Raw genomic sequence first — 13,654 nt, forward strand, 5'->3', positions numbered from 1 at the left:
TCTCTCTCCAACGTTACAACAGCAACTACCTCGACTTAAACTGAACTGAACTGAACTCTGCATTATCTTAAGACTATTCATTTATCCCTAGACTACGACAGAACTTGGTTTTGATTCTTATTCCTACACTTCTGTATTTATCATTGCTAACCTGTTTTATATGTATATTTGCATTTTATAGTACTGTATTACTTAGTTTACTAATAAACACCTTTAGTTACAGTACCACCAGACTCCAACGTATCATTCCATTTCTGCTGGTTTGGTAACCCGGTCACGGGGTACGTGACAGTATCCATTAAACATTTTACCTTTCACTGTTAACTCGTGACCGCTAGTTCTTGTCTCACCCAACCTCAGTGGAAAAAGCCTGCTTACTCTGTCTCTAACCCTCAAAATTTTATATCCCTCTATCAAATCTTTCTTCATTCTCCTATGCTACAAAGAACAAAGTCCTAACCTACTCAATCTTCCCTTTAACTCAGGTCCTTGAGTTCTGGCAATATCCTTATAATTTTTCTCTGTACTCTTTTAACCTTGTTTACATCTTTCCAGTAGGTAGGTGACCGAAACTGGACACAATACTCCAAATTAGGCCTCAGCATCATCTTATACAACTTCAATGTTCTAAATTCATAGTTTCCCTTGCTGATCCTAGAGGACTTACTCTCTCAGTACTACCCTAATGCCCTTCCTGATCAGCAGTGCAACACCTCCTCCTCTTTTGTCTTGTCTTGTCTTGTTCATACTACGCCAACCGCCGCCACTGGGCTATAGACGTGCAGGAGCAGTGTGTGGTTAAGTGCCTTGCTCAAGGACACACACACTGCCTTGGCTGAGGCTCGAACTAACGACCTTCAGATTGCCAGCCCAAAGTCTTAACCACTTGGCCACATGCCAACACCAGCTGTGTCACAGCTGAACATACTTTACTGGGGATAATAGTGCTGCCAGTCCCGTCCTCCTCTCGGCCACATTCCCATGATTGCCACAATATCATAATCCCATCTATGCTACATGCAAGACTCCTTGCAATAAAATAATTGCAGTTAAACTTACAGCCCTTCCTCTCCTGTGCCTACTTAACTTATCTGCTCCATTTAGTACAGTATATATCTTTCTCTCTCCCCTCCTACTACACTACCATATGGCTCCCACACACTTGTGTCATTAGTTTAAACCTGCTGAGTAGCACTGGCAAATCATGCTGACAGGATGTTGCAGCCCTTCCATTTAAGGTAGTATAAGGTGCCATTACAGGTCATCCCTGCCCCAGAAGAAATTTCAATTACCCAAACTTCTGGATCCCTGCTCTGTCCGATAGCTCCTTAGCCATACATTTACCTGTTCTGTCTTTTTGTTCCTAATTTCACTACTCTGTGGCAAACCCTGAGATTACTACCCTGGAGGTCCTGCTATGCAAATTTCTGTCTAACTCCCTAAAATCTATTTGCTATACCTTATTTCTCTCTCTATCTATGTGCTGACCCTCCGAATGTGCTAATGCTCTTTATTTTGATGATTCATTTTCCTACCACACATCCCCTACTTGGAGGTTATAAACTTTTTCCCCTTTGCTGAATGCACAGGCTTTCCACCACCATACTCTTCTGAAGACAAAAATTCTCCCCACTTTTTTTCCCATTTGCTGAAGGTACAGATTCTTCCCAGTCTTCTCTTCTTAATGTACACTTTTCCCTCTTCCCCCACTCTTGATTAACCTGAGTTCTTGAAACAAAACTAAACTAAATAAGCTCAATCTGTAGCCTCTACCTTTCATTGTTTAGTATCTTCTGCTGTCTAAAGCCCACTGGTTTCTGATCCTTATCTTGCCCATGTGATGAGAGTTTACTTAGATACTTTGTGTGGCTGGCACTGTGGCACTGCTATTAGAACTGCTGTCTTGCAGCAACACGTATCCAAATTAATTTCTGACCTCAAGTGCTGTCCGTGTGGAGCTTGCATGTCCTCCCTATGACTGTGTGGGTTTCCTCCCTGTGGTCTCACTATAAATTGCCCTAGTCACGTGGGTGGTGGAACCTGGAAGGTGTTGTGGGGAAAAGGTCTACAACATTGCCAAAATTTTGTAACCTTATTATAGTTATGCTTCATGTTCTATCATAACCTACACAGGGAGACAGGGAAACTAGACTAAATGTCATTTAGGAGGTCTGAACAGAACTTTTAGGAAATTATTTGAGTTGAGAAAGAATAATGCTAATAAAGATGTTACAGGAAGAAAAACAAAGTATCTCTAGATCTTCAGGCCTATTCCTCACCTGACTATAGAGTCTAGGCAGGTATTGCAGTATGATCTGAGATTTACCTTTCATGTAGGATTGAAACAAGAGAGTTTGCAGGTTTTACTTGTTACACTTGTAGGTATTACATGTCTCATATTTGTATTTCTTGAAATATTGAAGGGCCCAGTGAGACAAAGTGTTAGATGCATATTTAGATCAATATTAGATCAATATCAATGTTAGATTAAGAGTGATTTAAATGCATATCATATTTTTACTGAGTAATTTATGTAATTCGTTTTGCTAAAACAAGTGTATGGGACATTGGAAAAAATGTTGAATTTCCCCATGGGGATGAATAAAGTATCTATCTATCTATATAATTAAAAAGGTTTTTGGATTGAATGGCAACCATCAAAAGCTTCATTTTTTAAGTTTTGCAATGAGGTGTTTCATTATAACAAAAAATTAAGAGGTATCAAATTGGCATTATATACTATCAAATAAATTATACACTTTTCAGTGTGATTTATGGGGGCACGGGGGTCTTGTAAACTGTTAGATCCTGGTTTCAAATCACATAATGTAAAGTTTGACAAACCCCTGCCTTTTGAAAGGTGGAAACAAAGTTCAAATTCTAAATTTTAAGAAAACACAGATCCCTAGATCTGTCTACTAACCTGAGTTTCTGACACTATTGAAACTTACCTGTTCTTCCAGGTCTTCTTCCTCTTGTTCTGCAGGAGTAAGTAGATTTGACAAAGCTTGCAGTTGGTTAACAGAAAACGAGAAATCCATTCTGGTACCGTGCTGATCTTAACGTCCCTGTTTGGAGTACAAATGCATACGAATTTGAGAAATAGGAGCAGGAGTAGACCAGGCTGCCCCTCAAATCAGCTCCACCATTCAGTAAGATTGGTTCTTGATTTCAGATCCTTCTTTCTGGTCATTCTACATAACTTTGATTTCCTTGCTGAGCAATAATCTATCAAACACTGAATAGCTTAGCCTTATTAGCTTTTTAATGTAAAAAATTCCAAAGATTTGAAACTGCCTGAAAGAAGAAATTCCTCCTAATTTCTTTTTTAAATGACTGATAACATATTCAGAAACTAGATGTCCAGATCTAGATCCCTCCAAGAAGAAAAACCCTTTCAGCATTGACCTTATATAATTCCCTTAGAATCGTCAATAAGATTTTCAGTCTTCTAAATTCAATTGAATCTAGGCTTTAACCCTTCCCTGAACTGCTTTCACGGTGTGAACATTCTTTCCTATTCAGTGTACGGAATATGTATTCTGCTTTATCATATTATGATCTTTAAATGATCTGCTATTATATCCCAAGGTTGAGCCACAGATTGGCAAGGAAAATGAAAAGACAATGAGAAGTAGAGCTGCTATATTTCATTAGGAGTACGAGGAGATTTGATACTCATTAAAGACTCTCACAAATTTCTACAGATGTACCGTGTGGAGCATTCTAACTGGTTGCATCACCAGTGGGTATGGAGGGGCCACTGCACAGGATCAGAAAAAGCTGCAGAACGTGGTAAATTTAGCCAGCTCCATTATGGGCACCAGCATTGAGGCCATCTCCACAAAACAATGCCTCAAAAAGGCAACATCCAAGATTAAGGTCCCCCAACACACAGCACATGCCATTGTCTCATTGATAATGTCAAGGAGGTGGTACAGGAGCTTGAAGACATATACTCATTGTTTCAAGAACTGTTACTTCACGACCGCTATTAGATTTCTGAATGAACATTGAAACCATGTACACTGCCTCACCATTTTTGCTCTACTTACTAAATTTAAATTTATTTACAGTATATATATCTTATTGTAATTTATAGTTTTTTTATTATGTATTGCATTGTACTGTTGGTGCAAAATGACAAATTACATGACATAAGCCAGTGAAGTTAAACCTAACTATGATTCTGATTATAATTCTGCTTGACAGTGACAGACACCTGGCATTAATCTTGACCTGTGTGGAATTTGCATGTTCTGTCCTGCGACCATGTGAGATTTACTCAAGGTGCTCCAGTTTCCCCCCACCCCCCCGCCCCACATCCCAAAGATGTGCAAGTCGGTGGGTTAAGTGGCCAATAAATTTGCCCCTAAAATGTAGGTGAATGGTAAATACTTGAAAGTTGCTAGAATGTAGGGAGAATGGGATTAATATAGGGTTAGGGTAAATCGATGGCTGGTGGTTAGTGTGGAATAGATGTTTTTTGCTGTATCTCTCTATAATTTTATAAATGCAAACATGTATCAACGTCACATTCCAGTCCTGATGAGAATGCAGAGACAAAAGAGAAGGTGCAGAGATTTATAATGACATAAGAAATGTAAGCATATACATCTGAGGAAAGGATAGAAATGCTGAAGTGGGGATCTTAATATCTCAAGAAGATATCTGAGGATATATTTGATATGAACTGTTTTAACAGAGTAATTGCAGAGAAAATGTTTCCATATGTGGAGAGGAGTATTACTTGAGGCCAACAATATAAGATCATCATCAATAAACCAATGGGAAATTCAGAAGGAATTTGTATGCACCATAGAGTAGTGTAAACATGGATGAAAATCAAAAAATGGAGATGCTGTGAATCTGAAACAAAATTATAAAATGCTAGTAACACTCAGCAGGTCAGGCAGCATCTTTTGATGGTATGAACTCTTGGCTCTTTTATCTTTCCACCGATGCTGCCAGACCCACTGAGTGTTTCCAGCATTTTGTTTTTCAGTGAGAATGTAAAACTGTAAATTTAAGGGCAGCCTGGATGAACGTATGAGAAAGAAGATAGTGGGTTATAGAAACATAAAAAGCCTACAGGCCCTTCAGCCCACAAAGTTGTGCTGAACATGTCCCTACCTCAGAAATTACTAGGCTTACCTATAGCCGTCTATTTTTCTAAGCTCCATGTACCTATCTAAAATCCTCTTAAAAGACCCTATCGTATCCACCTCTACCACCGTTGCTGGCAGCCCATTCCATGCACTCTGTGAGTAAAAACCTACCCCTGACATCTCCTCTGTACCTACTCCCCAGCACCTTAAACCTGTGCCCTGTTGTGGCAACCATTTCAGCCCTGGGAAAAAGCCTCTGACTATCCACACAATCAATACCTCTCATCACCTTGTACACCTCTATCAGGTCACCTCTCATCCTCCTTCGCTCCAAGGAGAAAAGACTGAGTTCACTCAACCTACTCACATAAGGCATGCTCCCCAATCCAGGCAACATCCTTGTAAATCTCCTCTACACCCTTTCTATGGCTGCCACATCCTTCCTGTAGTGAGGCGACCAGAACAAAGCACAGTACTCCAAGTGGGGTCTGACCAGGGTTATGTCATAGAAACAGACCAGTAAAGATAAGGTGAAGCACACGTGCAGCATAATCACTGGGACTAATTTCCTTGCTCGGTATTGTATGCAATTATATTGTCTTAGTACCAAATTATTTATCTATAGTTTATACCTCAGGCACTTCAATAGATCCCGCTTCATCTGTAGCTCTTCACTTCTCCTGCTCTCCCCTGACCAATTCTACATCTCCTAATACCTCTCATCCACTTGCCCTTGCCCAAGCTCCTCCAACGTTCACCCCTCTCGTCTCCCTGACATCCCTGACCCTTCCCTCCCATCTCCCGTCGCCTCCTTCCCGGTTCACTCACCACTCTCACCAACTCTTGGACCATCCACTCCGGTACCCACTTCCTCCTGATCCCTGCCTCCCCTCCCTTCCTCGCCCTCTCTCCTCCCTTCCCTCATCTTCACCCGCACATCGCCCTATCCCCAGGGCTCACCCTCTCCAGGTTCCTTACTCGTCTCCAGGCTCAGCGCAGTCTCCATGACAACAGTACACAAGCGAACTGGGAAAGGATGTTGACAGACAGTTGAAGCAACCAATCGCGTATTGGAATCTCGACGCTTTTGACCAATAGTGAGCACCTCTATCTGCGACATTCCCTGGTCTGGGCTGTGCCCCTCCCGGCCGAAAATAACCATGCCTTCCGCTGGGTCGAGAGGAATATTAACATTCGTTGTAATTATAATCATGTAATTCCTCAAATGTTGCATTCCACGACATTTTAAATGACCTGAAATACATACGGGCGCTCATCGGGGCTGCCCTCTGGGACTTTGCGTCGCGCGCTGACGCATGGTAGTAGGACCCGGATGGAAGGAGGCGAACAGAAGCTCGAGGTGAATGGAGGGAGCGGGAGAGGGAGCGCCTCGGGAGGAGGAAGAGGAAGCGCCAGGCTGGAGGGGACTGAGTCCCTGGTCTTCCGGGGGTGTGGGGGGGGGGGGGGTAGTTGCTGGAGAAATGAGGCCTTGGTTCGGTAGGACGAGCGAAGGAGGGGGAGGGGAGGCCTGATCCAGATCCGGGGTTGATGCGAAGGAGCTATCCGGTCTCTGGGACCTTTGATGTGGGGTGGTACATCGATGTTTAGAACGATTTCCCTGTCCAGTCTGTCGATCCTGACGTTAAATATGTATAGACGGCGTCCCTGGGGTAGATCTAAATACAGAACTGGTTCTTCAGGCATCATTTTCCCTTTAATCTACTGTACATATTCCGATCAGTGCTGCCCACGCATTATGGGGAAATTTGACAGTGGCACATTAACCTGCACACCATTGAGATGTGGAAGGAAATCCATGTCAAAATCGGGAGAATGTGCCGACTTCAAACATTCAGCACCAGAAATCAGGATGTACACAGGCTGTAGGGATGGTGATTCAGCAGTTCAGTGAACTATGTCGTGAAATGATCCTCTAATGATAAGGTACTTCAAACAATTATTTTTTCTTCAAACAGTCATATACTGTGTCCTGTGCTCTCAGTGTGGCCTCCTGTATATTGATGAGACCTGACATAGATTGGGAGACCACTTTACTGAGCACCTATCCTCCATCTGCCAGAAAAAGGGGGATCTCCCAGTGGCCACACATTTCAATTCTACTTCCCATTCCGATATGTCAGTATGTGGCTTCCTCTACTGCTGCACTGAGACCACCTTATACAACTGCGGTAGCCTCCAACCTGATGACATGAACGTCGATTTCTCGAACTTCTGTTAATGCCCACCCCTTCACCCTCACCATTTCCCTCTGTCACCTTATCTCCTTACCTGCCCATCACCTCCCACTGGTGCTCCTTGACCTTTCCTTTTTTTCATGGTCTTCTACTCTCTCCTATTAGATCCCCCCTTCTCCAGCCCTTTACCTTCTTTACCAATCAACTTCCCAGCTCTTTACTTTTATTTCCTCCCCTTCTCCCAGTTTCACCTATCACCTGCCACCTTGTACTTCCACCTCCCCTCCTCCCACCTTCTTGTTCTGACTTCTCATCTTTTTCAGTCCTGATGAAGGGTCTCTGACCAAAACATCAGCTGTTTACTCTTTTCCATAGATGCTGCCTTGCCTACTGAGTTCCTCCAGCATTTTATGTGTTTTGCTTGGCTCTCCAGCATCTGCAGATTTTCCCAGTTTGAATTATTTTTTCTCTCTTGTTATTTCATATTCCCACCAAAAATGATTCTGTATCTTCATGTCTAAGCCAAGATTGTTTCAAATTAATATATTAAACTCATGTTTTTCCTCTTTTCACATTTGGATCTCTTTCCAAGTAGATCAGATTGTTTAGTCACTGGCAACCACTTCATAAAGTAATATAATAAACATATTCTTTGGCCCACTGAGACAGCATGTGGCCATCAACCACCTATTTATACTAATCCCAATTTTAGTCTTGCATTTCCCATCAGGCCCCTCCAGAGTCTCCACTCACCCAAACGGGCAATTTCTAGTCACTGATTAGTCTGCACATCTTTGGAGGAAGCTAGAGCACCCAGAAAAAATGTCAACTAGGCACAGGAAAAGCATGCAAATTCTACATAGACTGCACCCATGGTTACTGTTAAGCCAGAGTTGTGAGGCAGCAAATCAGCAAGCTGTGACTGTCAGTTCGGAACTAGAGGCAAGGAAGTGGAGGCAATGCAGAATCCAATGTGGACCACGAATTGTGAAGTGCGTATCAGGATGAGATGCATTGTAGAGGAAAGAGAGGCCGGCTTTGGTTGGAAAGAAACTGGTTTTTGTTGTTGAGGCTTGTGGAGAACATCTGAGATTTGGCTCGTGAGCACCGTACTATCTGTCCTCTTGTTTCAAAAGTGCAAAGAAGGAAACTTATCTGATCTGGATTTCATTGCTTTATCTGTCTATTCCTTCAGGTTTCAAAATGACCTTTAATTTCACAAACCCATCTGGAAGCTTCACATTTGCAACGCAGAAGACTACTGCAGGTGGCACAGGTGGATTTTCCTTTGGCACCAATGCTGGAGGTTCTCAAGGCAGCCTCGGCTTTTCAACAGCTCAGCAGGCAGCAGCCACGGCGGCTGCCACCACCTCGGCCCCAAATGCCAATATGTTCTCATTCGCTACGCCAAATGCAGCGGCAACTTCATCCTCTGGTTTTAGCTTTCCAGCACAACCAGCAACAACCACCACAGGCGGAAACTTCTTACTCGGGTATGTTACACTATTGGACACTGCATCAATCTTTAGTGTACTCGGAACCAAGAAACAGAAATGCTGAAAGAACTCAGTCATTCAGGCAGCATCTTTGGAAAGGGAAATTAGTCAATGTTTGGGGTCAGGAACCCTTTCTCAGAACTGGGGGAGAGTAGAAGAGTGTCAGTTTTGAAAGCAGAGTGGGAGGAGGGTTATTATTGTGATATGACGAGAGAGCAATTCATTGTTCACTTTAGAAGATTGCAATGTGCCCAGACCAAAAATAAGATGTTATTCCTCCAGTTTGCATTGAGCCTCACTGTGGCTGTGGAAGAGGCTACAAGCAGACAGGTCAGAGTGGGATTGAGAATTTCAACATAGAGGAGACCATGTTGTGAACATTGAATGCAGTACAGTAGATTGAGAGGAGTGCAAAAGAATCACTTTCACCTGGAATGATATCTTTGGGCTCCTAAATGATGGAAAGAAAAACGGTGTTGCATTACCTCTGGTTACAAGGGATGGAGCCATGGGATGAATTGCCTTCCTCATGGTCAGCTCTCGCGTTTCAGGAATCTTCATCGTGTTGTTTGTCAAGCATTTCAATCCTTCCCCGAGTTCTGCTTTAAAATAGAATCCTCCCCCCTTACAACTCTTCCCCAAATTCTGAGGAAGCGTTCCTGATCTGGACTGGTATCTCATTCCACAGACACTACTTAACCGACTGCATTTTCCCAGTGTTTTCTGTTTTAATTGCAAGATTTGAGCACCTGTAGTTGTACTCATTTTGAGTATACTCTGGTCTCTCATATATGCCACTAGTGGGAAATAGAGTCAGATAAGGGTGTTGTGGATACAGAGATAGCTTGGGCATAGATTGAATTCAGGGAGATGGAGCAGGAGGGGTTGAATGTGGGGGAACAAGATGGATTGTTTGGCTGATGATATCTTGAAAGGGTTGTGCCACTCAGCTCATATACTGTTACTGCATTGATTTTGTAATAGATCTGGCAGAGTGTGACAGACAGACATACTTTATTGATCCCGAGGGAAATTGGGTTTCGTTACAGCTGCACCAACCAAGAATAGTGAAGAAATATAGCAATATAAAATCATAAATAATTAAATAATAATAAGTTAGTCATGCCAAGTGGAAATAAGTCCAGGACCAGCCTATTGGCTCAGGGTGTCTGACACTCCGAGGGAGGAGTTGTAAAGTTTGATGGCCACAGGCAGGAATGACTTCCTATGACGCTCAGTGTTGCATCTCGATGGAATGAGTCTCTGGCTGAATGTACTCCTGTGCCTAACCAGTACATCATGGAGTGGATGGGAGTCATTGTCCAAGATGGCATGCAACTTGGACAGCATTCTCTTTTCAGACACCACCGTCAGAGAGTCTAGTTCCACCCCCACAACATCACTGGCCTTACGAATGAGTTTGTTGATTCTGTTGGTGTCTGCTACCCTCAGCCTACTGCCCCAGCACACAACAGCAAACATGAAAGCTTGGATTGGTCCAGTTGTAATACTGCCTGGTTGTATCTGCTTAAGCTTGTCAACCGTGAGTGAATTATTAACATTTCTTGTCTGGGTCTGAAGTTCATTTTAAAGTTGCACTTTATAACTCCAGCTGATCACCTGTGCACTGAGTGCGATGCTGATTTGGGTGAGACATGGGGTAAACCTGATTTCCCCATTTGGATGAATAAAGTATCTATCTATCTATCTATCTATCTACCTGGGCAATTCGACATAGCTGAGACTTCTGTGCAGAGGAAATGATCTCACGGTACTTTTCAAAGAGCAACATTGTTTTCATCAACGTACTGGTCATTATTTATCCCTTGGATGCTAACACCATTTAAATTTTGATAGTCATCAGATTTCTGCCGTAGATCGATGCTCTCATTTCCTATATTACAACAGTTTGTTGAGTGAGGTCCTTTGGAAACTTATGTGGTCATGTGAAGTAAACATGCAAATCTTCCTTCTCATCTAAACTTGTGTTTTCTCCACAGAATGAATAAAACAAATTTATCATTTGGCATTGCAACAACCCAACCAGCCTCTGGCTTTTTTGGTTGCACACCATCCACAAGTGCTGCAGTTGCAGCCACCTCTACCGGCACTGCCACCACCTCTGCCTTCTCGCTATCCTCCGGACCGGCTTCCCAGACCTTGGCTCCAACCGGCTTCAATTTTGGCAACGTCTCAGCTCAGCCAGCTACCGTGGGATTTGGTGCTGTTGCTTGCTCCACAGCCACAGCCCAGACAACAGCTTCCACTGGATTTGGATTTACCACTACTCCAGTGGCTTCAACCCAGACAACCACAGCAGGGGGATTTGGCTTTGCAACCAACACAACACCAGCACTCGGTGGGTTCAGGTTTGGAACTCCAGCAAGTACTACAGCAGCCCCTAAGCCAGCAGCACCAGTCTCTCTTGGAGCACCTACAACAGGTGGGTTTTATTTCAGTAAGCGTACTCCTGGCAGTGTACATGAGTCCTTATCAAAAAGACTATCAGAGCTTGCAGTGGGATCTGTACCAACTAGAAAAATGGGCTGCAAAATGGCAGATGGAATTTAATGCGGACAAGTGCGAGGTGTTGTGCTTCGACCAGGGTGGGTCTTAAACAGTGAACGATAGGGCGCTGAGAAGTCCTATAGAGCAAAGGGGTCTGAGAATATAGGTCAATAATTTATTGAAACTGGTGTCACAGGTAGATTGGGTCATAAAGAAATGTTTTGGCACATTGGCCTTCATAAATCAAAGTATTGAGTACAGGATGTGAGATGTTATGTTGAATTTGATAACGTTGATGTGGCCTAATTTGGAGTATTGTGTTAAGATTTAGTCACCTATGTACAGGAAAGATGTAAACCAGGTAGAAAGAGTACAGGGAAAATTTACAAAGATGTGGCTGGGAATGGATGAACTCAGTTATAGGGAAAGATTGGATGGCGGCGCAGCGCAGTTTGCAGCGGCCTCTCCGGAGTTGATATCTGTTATTTGTTAAGCGGGGTGCCATGCAAAATCCTAATCTGATGAAAAATGGACGTGGGAGCACGGAGATCTGGAAATCTGCAGGAAGGCCTTCTTCGTTGCTGCTGCTGTTGTGAGGTCTGGGTCTCTGCTGAGAAAAACAGGCCCCCAGTCCTCGGGGTCGCGTTGGTGGGGGCATCGTAGTGCGCTCAGCAAAGGATGGTGCTCAGAGATGCTGTGCCGGAAGGGATGGTCGGAGGCTCGGAGGTTCGACGGACTTGGAGTCCGATGCAGTCGGGGCGCTTTCACTGTGTGCTGCATCTGTGAGGCTGGGTCTGACGGAGCTTTCATTGTGTGCTGCATCTGTGAGGCTGAGTCCGGCAGCGCCTTTGAAGTCCATAGCGGGAGTATTCCCTTCTGCCGCCTGCGTGGGATGACGAATCTATCGGGACCCTGAGGACTTGTGGAAACTGTGTGGTGGTTTCTTTCGAATTTATAGTCTTTTAACAGCTTTGGACTATTTTTACTGTGCCCATGGTCTGTTTTTTTGTCAATTATGGTATTGTCTGCACTGTTGTAACTATATGTTAACTACAACTATATGTAATTATGTGGTTTTTGTGTAGGTCTTGTAGTTTTAGTTTTTGGTTTGTTGGATGGTAGAGTTGGTCTCCTGACTTGGTGTGTCTGGGTAGTCTTGTTTTGTCTGGTGGGTTTGGAGCTCCTTTCCGGGGAACGCGCTAAGATGGTAGCGCAATATTGATACGTAGCAGCCTCTCCGGACTCTCGATTTGGGGATTACCAAACATTATGTGGATTTTCTGTTGCAATCTGTTTTGTCTTGTCCTTTTGTGATATCATTCTGGAGGAATGTTGTCTCATTTTTTAACTGCGTTGCATTTGTGGTTTCTAAATGACAATAAACTGGAACTGAACTGAATAGGTGAGGACTTTATTCCTTGGAACGCAGAAAATTGAGGGGAGATTTGATATGGATATACAAAATTATGAGACAGATAGATAGGATAAATGTAAGCAGGCTTTTTCCACTCAGGTTGGGTGCGACTAATACTCAATTTCATGTGTTAAGGGTGAAAGGTGAAAAGTTAAAGGAGAACATGAGTGGAAACTCAGTGTGAGAATGTGGAATGAGCTGCCAGAGCAAATGGTGCATACAACCTCGATTTCGACATTTAAGAGAAGCTTGTATGGATATTTTGATAGACGAGGTATGGAGGGCTATGGTCTGGTGCAGGTTAATGGGACTAGGCAGTTTAAATGGTTCTGCACAGATGGGTCGAGGGGCCTGTGTCTCTGCTGTTGTTACTATGACTCTGTGGTATGATATACCACGAGGCACTTCTAGCTGGCCTCTTCACAGTTGTTAAGGATGAATGGGGTGTGTATTGCCCTGACCATCTTAAGCACTATTCAGAATCCACTGTTATTTTTCACCTTTTATATCAACACATACCAATGCTTATTGAGCACTCATCACCTGGTTCTGCTGTGATACATATTTCATTTCCAGATTTATACCCACAATGCTGCTTTCAGTAATACATAAAGATCCTCCCTAATGATTGGTAGTTGCACGCCTGATCACTTGACCTTCTGTCTCCTATCCCCAGCTTTGCTTTGTAAACTGACCCACCTCCACTCTTCCTTCCCCAAATGCAATTGATATGTGAAATGATGCATGGTTGGTATTTCTAATGTTTGCTTGGTCCTGTTGAAGAACAATACAGTAAGAATTGAATGTTTGATTATTTAGGAATCTATTTGCTTTAGCACTGTTAACTTTGCCCTCTCTAAGCACTCCAGGTTCATGGGAAAATCATGACATTGTTGTACTGTATAATATATTTTTTAAAAAACAAATACGTTC

The 13,654-nt window shown here is 43.2% G+C and overlaps 2 protein-coding genes across 7 annotated transcripts in view; one reads left to right on the forward strand and one right to left on the reverse strand.

Annotated features, from left to right (window-relative positions):
- Nucleotides 1-6,150, reverse strand: part of dnaaf6 (dynein axonemal assembly factor 6) — an 88,500-nt gene extending 82,350 nt beyond the window's left edge. For 2 of the 5 annotated variants that reach the window (XM_073058478.1, XM_073058474.1), the window contains exons 1-2: nt 6,069-6,150; nt 2,952-3,068 (exon numbers count right to left, since the gene is read on the reverse strand). In XM_073058478.1, coding sequence (XP_072914579.1) covers nt 2,952-3,041 — 90 coding nt within the window. In that variant the 5' untranslated portion in view covers nt 3,042-3,068; nt 6,069-6,150. Of the gene's footprint in view, nt 1-2,951; nt 3,069-5,740; nt 5,857-5,936; nt 6,004-6,068 lie in introns of those variants that run through there. The other 3 variants (XM_073058477.1, XM_073058475.1, XM_073058476.1) reach the window with 3 other exon arrangements.
- A 163-nt stretch (nt 6,151-6,313) lies between these two features.
- nup62l (nucleoporin 62 like) overlaps nt 6,314-13,654 on the forward strand; it is a 32,779-nt gene continuing 25,438 nt past the window's right edge. Inside the window, exons 1-3 of one of the 2 annotated variants that reach the window (XM_073058479.1) lie at nt 6,314-6,468; nt 8,499-8,796; nt 10,800-11,242. In XM_073058479.1, the coding sequence (XP_072914580.1) occupies nt 8,507-8,796; nt 10,800-11,242 (733 nt within the window). In that variant the 5' untranslated portion in view covers nt 6,314-6,468; nt 8,499-8,506. The remainder of the gene's footprint in view (nt 6,469-8,498; nt 8,797-10,799; nt 11,243-13,654) is intronic. The other variant, XM_073058480.1, reaches the window with a different exon arrangement.

The sequence above is a fragment of the Hemitrygon akajei genome, chromosome 10, assembly GCF_048418815.1.
Source record: "Hemitrygon akajei chromosome 10, sHemAka1.3, whole genome shotgun sequence".
Classification (NCBI taxonomy): Eukaryota; Metazoa; Chordata; class Chondrichthyes; order Myliobatiformes; family Dasyatidae; genus Hemitrygon; species Hemitrygon akajei.